Here is a 17,846-nt window from a genome sequence, read left to right as displayed (position 1 = left end):
ATCCAGGCCTTTCTGCAGGCTGTGCCCGGGGGAGCAGGGGTGGGGCATGGGGGCGGGGGAGAAGTTAGGGATCCAGATAGGGGGCAGTCCCTGCCTGGCTAGACCCAGCACATACATCAAAACACAAAACATTCTGTTTGTGATACTTTATTGATGCTAGGGGGCAGGCAAGGATACCAGGAGACCTGGAGGAATAGATGGGCCAAGGGGAAGGGGACAAGTGTTATGGCCCTGTGCTACTGGGCTGGGAAGACAGAATTGCCACTGAATGCACAGGGGATGAGCAGCTTCCGGTATTCCAGTGGCAGGTGCCGCTCCACAAGCACGTGCAGTGAGACTTGGTCAGTGACCAGGCCCTGCCTGCAGCAGAGGGAGAGAAGGGACAGATGGTATCATGCCAGCCCTTCTTCACGCAGCACCCACCCACCGCCACCTCCTCACACTCACCGTCGCATCAGCAGCTCCAAATCCTCTGGCTTTACCGTCTTGCGGCCAGCATGAGCAGCAAATACCTCCAGGTCATCACAGAGGCGATGGAAATATTTGTCTAGGCTGCCAAGGTTAGCAGGGGAGAGGCCGTCTGTCACTAACCTGAGGGCACCTCCCTCAACCCCAGATGTCCAGAGCTCACCATTTCTCTACCATTCCAAGGGCCGCCTTCTCCATGGGCATCTTAGCATAGAAGCGGAAGAGTTTTGTGTAATGATTCAATCCAGTCTTGTATGGATCTGGACGGGGCCTGTGGCCAGCAGCTCGGTGCCTGGGAGGAGGCCTGGCTGGCACAGCCTGGGAAGACCTGCTGGGAGCAGGAGTGGATAAAGCTGGCTGAAATGCTCTCTGCAAAGGCCCTTATTCAAAGGCAAGTTTTGCTGGCTCCTGCTATGGCTGGGGACCATGTGCCCCTTGGTCAATCTAAATTAGCAACTGCAACCATGTATGGGGGGCAGGGGTGTCAAGGGGTCACCTATGGGTCTGGTCTCTCCCTGCGTCCCGTTCCTACAGTCTGGACCCAGTGTCCTAGTCTAGCTCATCATTTATTCTGGGGCTTGTTCAGGCTGTGACCCCCCAGGCCTCAGAACAGACTTTGTCTCCCATTAGTCCACGGCTGCCTGCCCAGGCCATCTCCAGCAGCTGTCTCTACACACTGCCCTGGCACCTCCCTTCACGCAGGTTCCTCCCAGCCCCCCTCCCCCCCAGGATGACAGACACATTCCATGGAGTGTCCTTCCCTGGCCCAGGGCCTGCTCCTTTCCCATAAGGACCAGGAGGTGGGGTCCTGAGATCTTACAGGGTAGCATCAGGCCGTGGCGGTGGCTCAGAGAACAGAGGAGGTTGCTCAGCTTGGAGAGACCTGGGATTGCTGGAGGCCATCTCTGGACCTGCTGCAGAGGAAGGGCAGGTCACAGGAGGCTCAAGCCCATAAGGCCCTGTCTCTTGAAGGTCCCACCCAGCTCTGGTGCCACAAGGGACCTGCAGCATCTTTCTGTCCATCGAACACCCCCAGTGCCCAAAAGGCATCCCAGGACCAGGAAAGCTCCTGCAATGTGTCAGGGCTGGAACACAATATTCTCGCCCACATTCGCCTTGACCCCTGCATGGGGGCCTCACCTGTGCTATCGGAGGGGTCCTCCTCTCCTGAAGGCACATCCAGCTCCTCAGCCTCTGCTGCATCTTGGGATCCCACTGCTTCTGTCACCTCTGGAGTAGCAGCAGGCCAAGGCTGAAGTTCTGAAAAGGGTAAAGATGGATAGCAGAGCTAGACCTACCCACTGAGGAAAGACAGTCCAGAGCAATACCAGGGCACCAATTTGGAATGTCCTGGTCCAACATTGATTCTGCTCTTAGAAGAGGGTGGGACCACAACCAAGGAATACCCATAAGGGCTTCAGAATGGAAAACCAGAAGTGCTGACCTTAATGGAGCTAAACTTGGCACCAGGCCATCTGTACCCCATACACTCACCATCACTCTGCAGCCCGAGCTGACTGCTCTGTGTCCGGTGGGACACAGTCCTCTCAGCATCTTCATTCTCATTGTGAGAGGGGTGGGGAAGGAAGTGAGGCACAGCAGGGGAATGGCTAACCAAGGGCTGGGAGAAGGGTTGGGTGTCCTCCAACGCAGTGTCTGTCGGCACAGTGGTCACAGAGGTTCTGAGGCTGTTACCTAGAGAGCAAAGGCCGGCGGACACTCAGTATACTCAAAGCCTACCTGCTGCTGCCAGGATGACCAGGCATTGTTTATCGACCCCCTGGATCTGCCCAGAGAAGAGGAAATATGACTCCAACCCTATCTTTACCTCCCTTTCACAGCTCTCCTGCTCACCTGCCTGCTCTTTGCTGGCATTCCCAGGCCTCCAGAGCTGCTCCCTAACCCCTGGGCCACTCACCCATGTCTCTCCTCTAGCCAGGACCCTCTTAATGGTGAATTTAAGCTAACATTAGGCTCCTGCACCTGCTGCCACAGGCTAGCTCATCTCTAAACCCAGTGTTTCCCAGCCCTGGACTCAGCAAAACCTGCTCTAGGTCACAGGAGAGTATCCCCAAAAGCCAGGGCAGGGAAAGCTCAAGGTTACCTGTAGGAGCAAAGGAAGCATCTCGCAGATCCTGCAAAAGGAGCCCCACATCCACAGCACGGCGTGGGGGAGGCTTGCGGGCCAGGCCAGGCCTCTTCACAGACTGCGGCTGAAGAGGGGTGGCAAAGTTCAGGTTGAGGGAGCTGGCGGGAGGGAGGAGGCACAAGAAGAAGTCAGGTTCCTGAGGCAGTTTCCCCAGAACCTGTGCCCACGGTTCTCAGGCATTGCAATGCAGCCCCTGGGCTGGGAGGCTGAACCTGGCAGAGTAGCAACTCAGTCAGCACCTCTCCCCGCAAATATCTCCTTCACCAAAGCCCAGAACAAGCAACATCACCTGGTGAGGGAGGATGCATCTGCAGTCTCCTGAGGCTCTGCAGAGGATGTAAAACAAGAAACCCCGGTAAGTTCCCAGGGCCATCAGGGGCCTGTCTCGGGCTGCCTCAGCCTGTGTGGAGGAGAGGAGCAACAGGGCAGCAACAGCCAGGCTTAGAGCTCACCTTGGGCAACAGGCTGACCTTGGTCCACTTGTCGTTCAAACATGGACAGCCGCACCCTTTGCTTCCTCCTCCCAGGGGCCAGCAGAGCTGGAGCTGGGCTGGTAGAGGGCTCAAGCTCCGGAAGTTGCAGTTCCAGGCTAGGAAGATGGAGCCGATCTCAAAGAAGCCTAACTCTTTTGAGGTTCCCAAGAATCTCCTGCTACAGATCTGCCCACCAGGGAGATCACTCTTTACCTGCTCCGACTGCTTTCCCGTCTCGGGGGCTGGGCGGCTGTGGGTGCTGGCACAGGCTTCCCTGTTGACTCTGGCTTCAGGATAGATGATTCTGGGGCTGCAAAACACACCAAGAGAGTGGGGCCCCCAGAGCAGGCTTTCCAGCAGGAAGGACCCCAGGGGACTAGGGTGGGCCTGGCTGCTGCCTCTAACTGCAGGCCTGCACGCATGCTCACCTGTCCGCAGGATATTCTGGAACAGAGTCCGAGGTGTCTGTTCCTCCAGGTGTCTCCTCGCTTGGCTATGAGCTGGCCTGCCCGGGGACTGTGAATGAAAGCACCAACCAATCTATCCATTGGCCTTGGAATTCCTCCCAAGGCAGGCTCCAGAGTAAAGCTAGAACGGGCCCTAGAACGGCCAGCGGGCTGGGCACTCACCCTAGTTCCATGGGAGCGTCGTTTGGTTGTTGGCTTGGTTTGGCTGCGCAGCCTCCAAGATAAACGGGTTTCAGGCAGGGTTCTCTGGGTCCTGTGTAAAGATCATTGGCTCTGAACATGACACAGTAACCTAGTGGCTAAAGTCCTTGCCTTGCACGCACTGGGATCCCGTATGGATGCCAGTTTTAATCCTGGCTGCTCCACTTTCCATCCAGCTACCTGCTTGTACCTGGAAAAGCAGAAAAGAATAGCCCAAAGCCTTGGGATCCTGCACCTGTGTGGGAGACCCAGAAGAAACTCCTGGCTCCTGGCTCCAGACTGGCTCAGCTCCAGCTGCTGCAGCTACTTGGGGAGTGAACCAGTGGATGGAAGATCTTTCTTTCTCTCCTTCTCTCTGTAAATCTGACTTTCCAATAAAAATAAATCTTAAAAAAAACAAAGATCAGTAAAAAAAAAAAAAAAATCAGTGACTCTGGGAGAGCCTGGGGGTGAGGGGGTCAGTGGGTGAAGGCTAGACAGGCCAGGGATCAACTACTACCTGTCCTTTAGAAAATATGTTTTAGGGCCCGGCGGCGTGGCCTAGCAGCTAAAGTCCTCGCCTTGAAAGCCCCAGGATCCCATATGGGCGCCGGTTCTAATCCCGGCAGCTCCACTTCCCATCCAGCTCCCTGCTTGTGGCCTGGGAAAGCAGTTGAGGACGGCCCAATGCATTGGGACACTGCACCTGCGTGGGAGACCCAGAAGAGGTTCCTGGTTCCCGGCATTGGATCGGCGTGTACCGGCCCGTTGCGGCTCACTTGGGGAGTGGATCATCGGACGGAAGATCTTCCTCTCTGTCTCTCCTCCTCTGTGTATATCTGGCTGTAATAAAATGAATAAATCTTAAAAAAAAAATGTTTTATATATATACATATATATAAAACATGTTTATATATATGTGTATGCTGTTTTGTATATGTATTTTATATACATAAAAAAACAACTAAGGTAGACATCTGAGTAGTTTCAGGGGATCTGAGTACTTTCTCAGGATATGCCAGCAAGGTCCACCTGGGTCGCATCCAGTCCAGTTCTCAGAATCCAGAACCAGAGAATGCCGGATTCAGCAACTTCTCATCTCTTAGAGATCTAAAATCTACCGGGAACGGCCTCCTTCTTCCTCTAAAGGCTGACAGAAGGCCGACCTCTGCACCACCAGCTCGCCACAGCCCTCGGCCACTGCCGCCAAGCCAGGCCAAGATCCCCGCCGCCCCGCGAAGCATGGGCTCTCCCGGCTGCTTTCCCACCTTCCCTCCAGAGTCTGAATGAAGAATTCCCGCATAGCTCGGCGGCCAGGAAGCCCCGGAGGCGGGGAGGGCAGTGAAGTCACTCTCACGGACCAAAACTGCTCCCCAAGACTCAGTTCTCTCGCCCAACAGAGGCGGCACTGAAACCTACCCCAACCCCATCCCACCCAGTCTCCTGGCCCGAAGCTCAAGCAGCGCCCTCCAGTACCCAGCCCGAACACTCAAGCGACGCCGCGGGGAGCGCGAGTCAGCTGTATCCAACACGCGCCGCAACAGAGTGCGCGTCGTAGGCTCGCTGTTCGGACTGTAGCTGTCAGCCATAGTCTCAAGCCGACTAGCCGTCCAACTGTCCAAGCAGCTGACGACGACGCCTTCCCGCCACCCAGGTTTAGATAACTCTCGCGACGCAGGCCGCACAGCCTCACGGGAATTGTAGTTCTCGCTCTACCGCGGCACAATGCGGGGTGCGTAGTGGTGAAAAACTGCCAGGGGGAGGGAGGAGTCCTACGTAGGAGTGAGCTGGCGCTTGCAAGCGATCTAAGTCTTGGTTTTCTCGTCTGGCAATTTAAAGTAAAAAGGAACCTAAAAAGGAGCTTGTAATGATTTAATGTACTATACATCATTCGGTCGGACACAAGCAGAGAATCAGTTAACAGCAAGTCGCTCTTAGAATACCTCTCATTCGCATCTCCCTCTCTCCGGAAAAGGAGAGGCACTTGGGCCTGGAAAGACACTTGCGCTCTGTGTGTGACCTGGTCAGATTTGTAAAGTAAAACAGTTCTGTAAGTCTCTTATCTATCAGAAGAGACTACGTGGCAGGTTCTAGCTTTAGTGATTGAGGCACTGGTGATCCAGAACCAGTGTTGGAATCTCAACAAGGCGATTTTGGAATGAATTTCACCTCTGCAAGTTCTGCTGTTGGTGCTCACCACATTTTTTCCTCAACTTCTGTCCTCGGTTTTCCTGGCAACTGAACTAACTTTGATTCTGAGTCTCTCGTGACACAGAATTTGCTCCCAGGTCACATGTAAGGTATCAGATACTCTACAGGCACGGACATACTTGTGCCTGTTAAAAAAATGGAAGCTCCTGCTTCCTGACTTGGAATTGGCCCAGTTCCCATCATTGCAGCCATTTGGGGAATGGATCAGCACATGGAAAGATCTCTTTCCCTATCTCTCCTTTTCTCTCTGTAACTCTGACTTTCCAATAAAATAAAGGAGCAAAGGGGCCAGTGTCACGCCACAGACCTGCTTCCCTTGTCAGAACACTAGTTCAAGTCTGGCTGTTCCCTTCCCATCCCACTCTCTGTCATTGTGCCTGAGAAGGTAGTAGCAGATGGCCAGAATACTTGGGCTCCTGCCACTCCCATGGGAGATCAGAATGGGGCTCATGGTACCTGGCTTCAGCCCAAACCTGCTGATGTAACCATTTTTAGGAATTGAACCAGTGGGTACCTCACTGTTTCACTAATAAATAGATCTTTGCTTTTTTAAAATGTAGCAAATAAAAAATTGCATTTCTGTTCCTCAAAAAGAACTGGAAAGAGCCCAGTACAATAGCCTATCAGCTAAAATTCTCCCCTTGAACATGCCAGGATCCCATATGGGTACCCATATGGGCACCGGTTCTGATCCCAAAGGCCCTGCTTCCCATCCAGCTCCCTGCTTGTAGCCTGGGAAAGCAGTTGAGGACGACCCAAAGCCTTGAGACCTTGTACCCACATAGGAGACCTGGAAGAGGCTTCTAACTCCTGGCTTCAGATTGGCGCAGTACCAGCTATTGCGGCCACTTGGGGAGTGAATCAGTGGATCAAAGATTAGAACCGGTGCCCATATGGGATCCCAGTGTGTTCAAGGCAAGGACTTTAGCTGCTAGGCCACCATGCTAGGCCCAGATTACTGTTTTTTAAGCAAATATTTACTTTCATCGTCTAAAAAGAATTTCATTAATTTTTTAAAGATTTATTTAATTTTAATTGGAAAGGCAGATGAGATTTATGTAGAGAAGGAAATATAGGGAGAATGATTTTTCATCTGCTGTTTCACTCACCAAATGGCTGTCACAGCCAGGGCTGAGCCAGGCTGAAGCCAGGAGTCATGAGCTTCCTCTAGGACTCCTATGTGGGTGCAGGGGCCCAAGTCTTTAGGCCATCTCTGCTGTGTTCCCAGGAACATCAGTGGAGAGCTAGATCAAAAGTACAGTGGCCAGGACTTGAACTGGCAAATTCAGACAGACTTAGCTTGTCATGTCACAATGCTGTTGGCTGACCCTTGTTTAAATGTTGTAGGAATTCACTGGGGAGTTCAGCAACAGTATGTCAAAATCAGATTTTCTTCAGCAGTCATATCAAGAAAAGACTGAAAGGGTGGCAACTGGGAAAGCAGTGAGATGTGTGATAAGATTCTGGTCTTTCTTGGAAGGTGACAAAACAGAGGGTGAGCTGGGCGTGGGGAGGGGAGAAAACCATGCACTCTGGATATGTTTAGAATGTCGGAGATTAAAACAAATTTAATATATTAAAGGCAGAGTTTTACTGAGAATAGTTTTCACCTTTTTTTAAGATGTATTTTCAAGATAGATTTATTTTTATTGCAAAGTCAGATATACAGAGAGGAGGAGCGACAAAGAGAAAGATCTTCCATCCAATGATTCACTCCCCAAGTGACCACACAACTGGTGCTGCGCTGATCTGAAGCCAGGAACCTCCTCCAGGTCTCCCACACGGGTGCAGTGTCCCAAGGCTTTGGGCTGTCCTTGACTGCTTTTTCCCAGGCCACAGGCAAGGAACTGGAAGGGAAGTGGAGTTGCCAGGATTAGAACCAGTGCCTATATGGGATCCTGGCGTGTTCAAGGCGAGGACTTTAACTGCTAGGCCACAGCGCCGGGCTCACTCGCTTGCTTGCTTGCTTGCTTGCTTGCTTCTCTCTCTTTTAAGATTGTTAATCTTTTTTTTTTTTTTTTGCCTTTGGAAAGAGAGATCTACAGGCAGTAGAAACAGAAAGAGAATGTTCTTCCATCCTCAGTTTGTTCCCCAAATGGCCACAACATCTGGAACTGAGTCAACCTGAAGCCAGGAGTCAGGAGCTTCTTCTGGGTCTCCTATGTGGGTACAGGATCCCAAGGCTTTGGGCCGTTTTTCACTGATTTCCCACACCATAAGCAGGGAGCTGGATGGAAAGTGGAGCAGTCTGGATATGAACCAATGCCTATATTGGATCCTAATGCGGGCAAAACAAGGATTTAGCCACTGAGCCATCACACTGGGTCCAACCTCTTTCTTTTCAAAGATTTTAAAAATTTATTTTAAGAGCTACAAATGAAGAGATAATTCATCTGTTAGTTTACTCCCCCAGATAGCTGCAAATCCCAGGGTTGAACCAGGGAAAGCTAGGAGCCAAGAGCTAGGGGCTTCATCCAGATTTTCCTGGATGCCAGGGCCCCAACCACTAAGCTAGCTTCTGCTGCTCTGCTCAGTCATTAGCAGAGAGACAAATTGGAAGTAGAACAGCCAGGACACAAACTGGTGCCCATGTGGGATGCTGTTATAAGAGGCGGCAGCTTTATTAGCTACACCACAACACTGGCCTCCCACCTACCATATTTTAAGCAAGGTGAATATAAGTTGAATGATATCAGTAATGACAATGAAAATACACAATAGAAAATGCAAGGTTTTTTTGCTGACTTTTCTGTATACATACATTTTATAAATATATATATATATATATCAATGCATGCATTCATACCATTGTCAAAATGATTCTCCCAAACGAAAACCCATTTTTCACTGTGAGTCAGACACTAGATCCCACAGTTCTGAATTTGCAGTTTAGACTGTGGTCCTCAGCAACACATGAGTGAAGGAAAGGGCCATTAGTGAAACACACGGTAACCAAGAACTACATTGTCAGTGACAGAAGCCAGTGGTAATGTCTGGGTGTTGGATCCAGAAAAAATACCTTCCCTATTGTCCTGTATTTTTTCTAAAGCTTTTAAAGGATTGGTTACCTTTCTGATAAAACATAAATTAATAATAATAATGGCCACATGGAGCATTTTATTTTCTTTTGAAAGCTATCATTTACTGAAATATTCATTTGTTTGAAAGGCAGTTACTAGAGGTTCCCTGAGTCTATGGAACTTTATCATAAAAAACTTAAAAAAAATAAATAATAAAAGAAAGGTAGCATTACAGAGAGAGGGACAGTGATGTGCCATCTGCTGTTTCACTGCCCAAATGGCTGCAAAGGCTTGAAGCCAGGAGTTTATTTTTTATTTTTTATTTTATTTATTTATTTTTTAATGATCTTACTTAGTTTATTAGGGAACAAAGTGTCAAGGGCTACAGGGTGAAAGTGGGTAATACCATTGTTTCCACAGCAATATCATTTTACCCTGTATCTGGAGTCAGGGAAAAAAACAAAGGGAAAAGCCCCACCCAACCTCCCACCCATCCCAGATCCCCAACGGGTGGTGCGCTCTGAGGGTCCTGCTCATACAGTTTTGATTGTTCATCAGTTCTGGATTGCTGCCAATATCTCAGTTCCAATCGCAATGAACCCTATTCAGAATCCACTGGCTGATAGTCTCTTCATGGTTGGGGTTCTAAGATCAGCAGTTCAGTTGGAGGGATCTCCAAAGAAACTTTGTCTGAGATGATCCCAGGCCTGATTCTTGCGTGAGTTTGCTAGTACAGAGTCCGACACCATCCGTCACACCAATCAGCTTATGCTCATGCTGGTCGCTGGGATTACTGGGTTCGTTCTGTTTCCAGCCCTGTCTTCCTCGTGAACCAACAGGTATTGTAGTCCAGTTCGATCCTGCCCACTTCATACTCGGTCCTCATGCAAACCAGTTGGAGCTGCAGCCTAGTTGGGGCGACTCCCCATAACCCACCAGTTCTGCCCCCTACCTTGGTTCCCATGGCTGCCAGTACACACCGCAGGAAGCCAGGAGTTTAGGATTCCATCCATGTCTCCCACATGGTTGACGGTACTCAAGCACATGGGCCATCCTTCACTATTTTCCCAGGTACATTAGTAGAGGATCGGTTCAGAAGTAGAGCAGCTGGGACTTCCAAAGGCACTCATGGAATTTGTCACCCCCCCCCCCCTTAAAACTTTTTTGAAAAGATTATCTAGCTATTGGAAAGGCAGAGTTTTTGGAGAGAAAAAAGACAAACAGAAAAAGCTTGTGAAGAACCTCAGTATCAAAATCCCAACCATTTGTTCATGACTCATTGCTACTAAGAAACTGTATGAGCTTGCAAGGTAAAAGGCAACCTTTAGCAGCTTATGTGACCTTTAGCACTGATGGGTCCCAATTTTTATGAATCAAGGCCCACCTAAGTCTGGTTATCTCACAGGTGGCTCAAAGTAATAAAGTGGGTGCTTCCCTTAGTTGCTGGAGGCACGGGCTGTCCAGCTGAGATAGGTAGGGAATGTGTGGTATTTCCCCTCACTTTGCAGGCTATTGTGAATTGCCCCTTTTCAAGCTATTGCAGACTGCCCCCTATAAAAACCCTATGAATATGCTGTTCTGGGCCACACTCCTGTAAGGGAGTTGGTCCCTGCTGGCTGGCCGGTTGGTCACCCAGCTGCCTGCTTTCAACCAAGAACCCAGGCTTGGATGTGCTGAGCTTCAATAAACCATCTTTGTGCATTTGGATCGACTTCAGACTCCTGGTGATTTCTGGGGATCTTAAAATCTGGGCACAACACTTGCATCCATTGATTCACTCCCAAATTGCAGGAAAGACTAGAGCTGTGTTGATCTGCAGCTAGGAGCCAGGAACTTCCTCTATATCTTTCCACATGCATGCAGAGGCTCAAAGACTTCGGCCATCTTCTGCTTCTTAGGCCATTTAGCAGGGAGCCAGGCAGGAAGTGAAGCAGCCAGGACTCCAATCAGAGCCCACATGGGATGCTGGCACTGCAAATCAAGTCTTAGCTTACTCCCCCAAGGGACCAGCCCCAACATTTTCTTTATTTCCATATCAATAAAAATAATATAAATATGCAAGAGTTCATTTTCATAATCTGTTATCAGGAAGAAAAATGAGAGAACTTTAGGAGGATGGGTGAAGAGGATCCAGAAAAGGCAGGTGGGTGGCAGCAGGCCTCAGGAGAAGGAGCATTCCTGAGCAGCTTCTGTGGAGCCCTGCAGCTCTTCCCACATCTTCCACAGCTTCAGGCGTCATTTTCCCCTAAGGAAGGCCAAAACGCTACACAGTGGTCGGTACAGCTGCAGTTGGCCAATCCCTAAACCATTTGGGAAGCAGCTTCCAATCCAACTTCATACAAAGGCGCCTATGGCAGCTGAGGATCCTGATAGAGCTTGGGGTGTTGTCTCCAGCTTGTGGGGGCCATTTTGGGAGCGAAAAACCTCCGTCATTCAGCTTTCTTTCTTTTTTTTTTTTTTTTGCCAATGCCAACTCTATTTCAAGTCGTCACAGCTGGGTATGGGGAAAAGTTTTCAATTAGCAACAATCGCGCCTCAGATAAACCTCACTGGCTACGATCCTGATCCTGCCACTGCGCAAAGCTTGTCACTCAGATTTCAAATAATTTTTTATAGATTTACTTGTATTGGAAAGTCAAATATACAGAGAGGAGGAGAGACAAAGAAAGACCTTTTGATTCACTCCCCAAATGGTTGCAACAGCTGGAGCTGAGCCAATCTGAAGCCAGACCCACATGAGAGCAGGGTCCCAAGGGTTTGGGCCATTATCCGCTGTTTTCCTAGGCCACAAGTATATAGTTGGATGGGAAGCGGGGCAGCCGTGACATGAACCGGCACCCACATGGGATCCTGGGGCGTGCAAGGTGAGAACTTTACCACTAGGCTATCATGCCAGGCCTTAAATAATTTTAAAAAAATATTGATTTTTTTTTTTAATTGGAAAGGCAGATATAGAGAAGAGAGACAGAAAGATCTTCTGTCCGTTGATTTACTCCCCAAGTGACCAAAATGGCTGGAACTGAGCTGATAGGAAAGCAGAAGCCAGGAATTTCTTCTGGGTCTCTCATGTGGGTGCAGGGTCCCAAGGCTTTGGATCATCCTTGACTACTTTCCCAGGCCACAGGCAGGGAGCTGGATGGGAAGCAGGGGCTGCTGGGATTAAAGCAGTGCCCATACGGGATCTGGGTGCGTACAAGGTGAGGACTCCAGCAGCTAGGCTATCATGCAGGGCCCAAATAAATTATCTTTAAAGTGGGGGGGGGGCACTTTAGAATGATGTCCAGCTGTCTGTATGATAATACCTCAATTCCTTTAATATAGTTGCATTCCATATAGTTCCCACCTTCTGCGCTCCCACCCACCTCAGGTCGCTGAAGAGTGGAACCCCCTCTTTCACTAGGACTCCTTCCTACCCTAGACTTTCCAGGATGCTTTTTTGGATCCCTGGCGCCGGTTTTCAATGAAGAATCCCTTCACTGCTTTCTGAAACTACGTGGTGCTTATTGGTGTTTTGATTCACATTAGTGAAGTAAATAGATGCAGGTAGTGGCTGACTCGGGAGAGTCTTCAAGGCAGTGAAAAGGGCCCAGGTTTCCCCTCCCTATACTTCCACAGGAATATCACTGATCCAAAGGTACCGGTTTCGAGAACTGCTCGGGGAGGGGAGAACAATCTCGCCCAATTCTCGTCCCTCTCCCACCCTGCTCAACGCGAGGTACCACGGGAATTGTAGTCTCCATAGCCACACACCGAACGCGCTTGCGCAGTTAAAAGGGTCGCGTTCCCCTACCCCCACCTCATCAGGATTCCGGGTCCTTGTCAGGGACAGTCCGTGCGACAGCGTTCCAATCGGATACTCCTCTCTCGTCCTCCAGGGACAAGTCTGACTGGAAAAGACGACACTGCTTTGCAAAGATTTGTCGCAGGAATCCTGAAAAGCGGTAGGAAGCACACCCCTTCTCCGGAAGTGAGCACCGCGTGGCGCGGTGCATTGTGGGGGGCGTAGTCCTTCTTCTCAGGCGGTCCTTGGCGGCGTCCCCGGGGCCCACTCCCGAGCGCAGGCGGGCGGCTGGGCGAGCGGCGCTGCGCGGGCCGTCTGGAAGCGTCTTGTGGGCACGGGCCGCCGGGCAGGTGTGGCAGGCGGCGCGAGTGGGAGGCTGTCTTAAAGTCTCGCTCGGCGCTGCCCGACGGAGGGTCGGGCTGCTGGGCAGCGGCGGGAACGACCTGACCGTCGAAGGGCGCAGAAGGCCGGAGGGGCCGTGCGGGGCGGCGCGGCGCAGCCATGCCTGGCTTTACGTGCTGCGTACCGGGCTGCTACAATAACTCGCACCGGGACAAGGCGCTGCATTTCTACACGTTTCCTAAGGACGCTGAGCTACGGCGCCTGTGGCTGAAGAATGTGTCCCGGGCCGGCGTCAGCGGGTGCTTCTCCACCTTCCAGCCCACCACGGGCCACCGTCTCTGCAGCGTTCACTTCCAGGGCGGCCGCAAGACCTACACAGTGCGAGTCCCCACCATCTTCCCGCTGCGCGGCGTCAATGAGCGCAAAGTAGCGCGCAGGCCCGCAGGAGCTGCGGCTGCTCGCCGCCGGCAGCAGCAGCAGCAACAGCAACAGCAGCAACAACAGCAGCAGCAGGCCACGGCCTCCACGGCCTCCACGGCCCAGTCCTCCCAGCTGCAACCGAACCTGGTGTCGGCCTCTGCCGCCGTGCTCCTCACCCTTCAGGCCGCTGTCGACGGTAACCAGGCTCCGGGGTCCGGACCGCAGGCGCCCAGCACTCCAACAGGAGAAGATGTGAAGCCCATTGACCTTACGGTGCAAGTGGAGTTTGCAGAGGGTGCGGCTGCCGCGGCTGCTGCAACGGAGCTCGAGGCTGCTACAGCAGGGCTGGAGGCCGCCGAGTGCCCTATGGGTCCCCAGTTGGTGGTGGTTGGGGAGGAAGGCTTCCCTGATACCGGCTCCGACCACTCGTACTCGCTGTCGTCAGGCACCACGGAGGAGGAGCTGCTGCGCAAGCTGAACGAGCAGCGGGATATCCTGGCGCTGATGGAAGTGAAGATGAAAGAAATGAAGGGCAGCATTCGTCACCTGCGGCTCACCGAGGCCAAGTTGCGTGAAGAACTGCGCGAGAAGGATCGTCTCCTGGCCATGGCTGTGATCCGCAAGAAGCACGGAATGTGAATGTGTCCTGTTTGCCCTGCGGGATTTCTGGACCCCTTGCATCCTATGGCCTCCCCGGGCACTAGGGGGACCGTACTGATGATTAGGGCAGCTGGATTCTGGCTGGTGATGTGATAGTCTCACTTGTTTTCCTTCTAAAAGTAGGAGTCTGCGGCCTCCAGCTCTGCGCTGGAGACACCAGCATTTGTGACTTGGTTTAACCTCCCTCCCCATGTTGTGTTGCAGATTTTGGCTAAGCAGAGGCCTCAGAACCATAGAACTTGAAACAAAGCCCTGAGGGTTGCAGGTGGGATGCTCCAGAGACTTTGGGTTTGGGAAAACCTCTCCTTAAGGCTGGACAGCAACCGGAAACGATTCTTCTGTGTGTAGTGATAACAGTTCCAAGGAACCTGAGTTCCCGTGTTCTTACTTTTTCCTTCTGGGGTGCAGCCTGTGACTCTATTGGGGACTGGTGGATCTCGGGCTCTTCTAGGACCTCCCTCCCCAGGAGGCCGTTGACCGTGGGAACTGGGGTACCTGCAGACAGAGATCCAGCTTGCCAGGGACTTAGGTTTATCCTGTTATGTTTGCTACTGGTTACAAATTCTATTTTCTGTACAATTAGACTAAAGTTTTCACTGTGTTTGTTTGGCAAGACAAATTAAACAAAAAGTAAGGTTTTTATTTGGGTTTTGCCATTTTATTTAAGTATCTGGGAAACCTAGGGAAATAGGCTCTGGTCTTATTTCAGAGGTTGATGCTGAGAGTGCACATGATTTCATGATTGGTTTAATGTTGGCTGCTAGCCTCGTGGGCCTAGCTGTTTCCAGTTAGAGACTGGAAATGGAACCAAGCAGTCCCAGCCTATCCGAGGTACATATCCCTGTATCTTTTAACCAGGAGGTGTGACTGCGAGCTAAGCTGAATTCACAGCCATTGCTGAGGATTTTGAATTCTCAGCCCGAGTTGACATTGGCTCAGCATTTCCACTCAGAGGGCTTAGTTTGGTGGCTGGGGCACCTAACCTGGTAAAGACCACATCCAGATCCAGCCATGGCTCTTTAATACACAAAGATTCTGCAGTGTGAAGGAGCTCTACACAGATTGTATTAAGGGGTTGAGATTTGTGGCTCTTGATGTTGGCTGCTGTTCTTTTTCTTCAGATTGGATATAGGAGGGGTGAGGATGATACAGCTTTAAGTAATGTAGCTTAAAGGCAGTAAGAGGTGTATGCCTTCAAAGCAAGTCCTGTTTACCATAGGTGTTGAGACAGAAATGGACATTTCTTGAGCTCCAGAAAATTATTTGCTGTTATGTAGACAAAATACCTGGGAACTTGCCCTATGGCTCCAAGGAGGAGTGGCTCCCAAACTAGTGTCTGCTTCTCTTCCTTTCCCTTGACATTGTGCTGCAAAACAAGTTTGGTGGGGGAAGTGAGCGTGTAGCATAGGTTGTACAGATGTTTGGTGGGCAGTGGATTCAATCTTGGGCTAGTTTTGACCCTGCTTGAGAGTGGAGTCAGTCTTTGCCTTCTTTTTTTTTTTTTTTTTTTTTAAAGATTTATTTTATTTTTATTACAAAGTCAGATATACTGAGAGGAGGAGAGATAGAGAGGAAGTGGAGCTGCCGGGATTAGAACCAGCGGCCATATGGGATCAAGGCGAGGACCTTAGCCACTAGGCCACGCCGCTGAACCCAGTCTTTGCCTTCTTATAGTTAGTTCTAGCTAGTAAATAGGTGACAGAAGCAGAGGTCAGCTTTTCGTGCCCAAATCAGGCCAGTCACTCTGTTTTCTTTGAGATGAGGCCTTTCTTAGACTCCATGATCTTCAGTGTGAGCTTCTGTCTCTGTTTTTGCAGACAGAAGTATATTTGAGAAGTGACCAGGTGAATGAGGAGAAGAGGGAAGGGGAAAGCACCTCCTGAGAGAAATCCAGGAGGTGGGGTGCCTCTCAGGAGGAAAGCGGAAGGCGATGTTCTCCTTCTGAGAGGTACCCGAGCTCGTGTTTGTTGAAAGAATGACAGGGAGAGGTAGAGAAAGATCTTCCAACTACTGGTTCACTGCTCAAATGGCTGCAGCAGCTGAGACTGGACCAGGTCAAAGCCATAAGCCCAGAACTTTACCTAGATCTCCCATGAGGGTGGCAGGGGCCCAGACTGTCATTATTTGCCGCTTTCCCAGACACTTCCACAGACAGCTGTATTACAAGCAGAGCAGCTGGGATGGGTGAGAATTGGCACTCTGATATGGGATGCAGCTGTAGAGTAAGCAGTGTCCAGCTGTGCCACACGAATGGCTCAGACCTCCTGATTTTTTTTTTTTAATTGGAAAGTCAGATATACAGAGGAGAGACAGAAAGGAAGATCTTCGTCCATTGAATCACTGCCCAAGCAGCTGCAGCAGTCAGAGCTGAGCCAATTGGAAACCCAGAGCCCCAAGGCTCTTCCGAGTCTCCCTTGTACATGCAGGTCCCAAGGCTTGGCACCATCCTGGACTGCTTTCCCAGGCCACCAGGTGCATGCAAGGTGAGGACTTCAGCTGCTAGACTACTGTACTGGGTCCTTGTTTTCTTTTTCTTTTTTAAAGATTTATTTTTTTATTGCAAAGTCAGATATACAGAGAGGTGGAGAAACAGAGAAGAACTTCTGTCTGATGATTCACTCCCCAAGTTACCGCAGTGGCTGGTGCTGCACCGATCTGAAGCCAGGAGCCAGGAATTTCCTCTAGGTCTCCCACATGGGTGCAGGGTCCCAAGGTTTTGGGCCTTCCTGGACTGCTTTCCCAGGCTACAAGCAGGGAGGTGGATGGGAAGCGGGGCAGCCAGGATTAGAACCAGTGCCCATATGGGATCCCGGCGTGTTTAAGGTGAGGACTTGAGCCCCTAGGCCACCATGCTGGGCCCACGCCCCCCCTTTTTTTTTTTTAAGATTTGCTTATTATTATTGGAAAGACAGATTTACAGAGAAAGACAGAGATATCTTCTGTTTGCTGATTCATTCCCGATATAGCCACACAGCTGGACCTGAGCTGATCCGAAGCCAGGATCCAAGAGCTTCTAGGTGCAGGGTCCTGGGCTGTCCTCAGCCACTTTCCTAGGCCACATGCAGTGAGCTGGATGGGAAGTAGAGTATCTGGGACACGAACCAGCACACATATGGGATCCTGGTGCATGCAAGTCAAGGACTTCGGTGATTAGGCTACTTTGCTAGACCTAGAGCTCCTGATTAAAAAAACACTTTTATATAGAATTTTTTTTTTATTGGAAAGTCAGATACACAGAGAGGAGAGACAGAGAGGAAGATCCTCCATCTATTGATTCACTTCCCAAGCAGCCAAAATGGCCAGAGTTATGCCGATCTGAAGCCAGGAGCCAGAAGCCTCTTCTGGGTCTCCCACGTGAGTGTAAGGTGCTAAGGCTTTGGGCCTTCCTCAGCTGCCTTCCCAGGCCGCAAGCAGGGAGCTGGATGGGAAGTGGGGCTGCCGGGATTAGAACTGGTGGCCATATGGGATTGCAGCACATGCAAGGTGAGGACTTTAGCCACTGGTCTTACCCCATCAGGCCTGGAGCTCCCGTGGCAGGGCCCTTCCAGATGGGGCTCCCAGTGCCCTGCCTGGTCTAGCCTGATTCGGCCTCTTAGTCCCACAAGTTTCTTACTTGTCTGTCTTCCATTGGTTCTCCTGGACATCCCAGTAGCACTCCCTGAGTCCTCTCTGATC

General features: G+C 50.9%; 2 protein-coding genes and 1 non-coding gene across 9 annotated transcripts; 1 reads left to right on the top strand and 2 right to left on the bottom strand.

Moving 5' to 3' along the window:
• Positions 1–137: 137 nt before the first annotated feature.
• CENPT (centromere protein T) lies at positions 138–12,906 on the bottom strand. 7 transcript variants are annotated; one of them, XM_058674016.1, is made up of 13 exons: positions 12,765–12,906; positions 3,720–3,810; positions 3,519–3,606; positions 3,304–3,400; positions 3,070–3,206; positions 2,907–2,943; positions 2,573–2,715; positions 1,963–2,163; positions 1,609–1,728; positions 1,289–1,382; positions 632–799; positions 448–552; positions 138–360 (listed from the first exon to the last, which is right to left on the bottom strand). In XM_058674016.1, the coding sequence occupies exons 1-13, from the start codon at positions 12,767–12,769 to the stop codon at positions 237–239; spliced, it is 1,410 nt and encodes a 469-aa protein (XP_058529999.1). In that variant the 5' UTR covers positions 12,770–12,906; the 3' UTR covers positions 138–236. The 7 variants fall into 7 exon arrangements, with proteins under 7 accessions (XP_058529999.1, XP_058529992.1, XP_058529993.1 ...); XM_058674009.1 differs by lacking the exon at positions 12,765–12,906 and adding an exon at positions 5,214–5,392; XM_058674010.1 differs by lacking the exon at positions 12,765–12,906 and adding an exon at positions 5,214–5,392 and having other exon boundaries at positions 632–796.
• On the bottom strand, positions 11,417–11,553 carry LOC118757735 (U4 spliceosomal RNA). Its single transcript, XR_009246876.1, has one exon. It is a non-coding gene; the product is annotated as a U4 spliceosomal RNA (small nuclear RNA).
• A 91-nt stretch (positions 12,907–12,997) lies between the features above and the next one.
• Positions 12,998–14,813, top strand: THAP11 (THAP domain containing 11). Its single transcript, XM_004583959.3, has one exon. It carries the CDS (start codon positions 13,251–13,253, stop codon positions 14,148–14,150), a length of 900 nt encoding a protein of 299 aa, XP_004584016.2. The 5' UTR covers positions 12,998–13,250; the 3' UTR covers positions 14,151–14,813.
• The last annotated feature ends 3,033 nt before the right edge of the window (positions 14,814–17,846 follow it).

Source organism: Ochotona princeps, chromosome 16 (assembly GCF_030435755.1).
Source record: "Ochotona princeps isolate mOchPri1 chromosome 16, mOchPri1.hap1, whole genome shotgun sequence".
Lineage (NCBI taxonomy): Eukaryota > Metazoa > Chordata > Mammalia > Lagomorpha > Ochotonidae > Ochotona > Ochotona princeps.
Note: the sequence above shows the minus strand (reverse complement) of the source record. Positions and strands in the feature narration are given on the sequence as shown.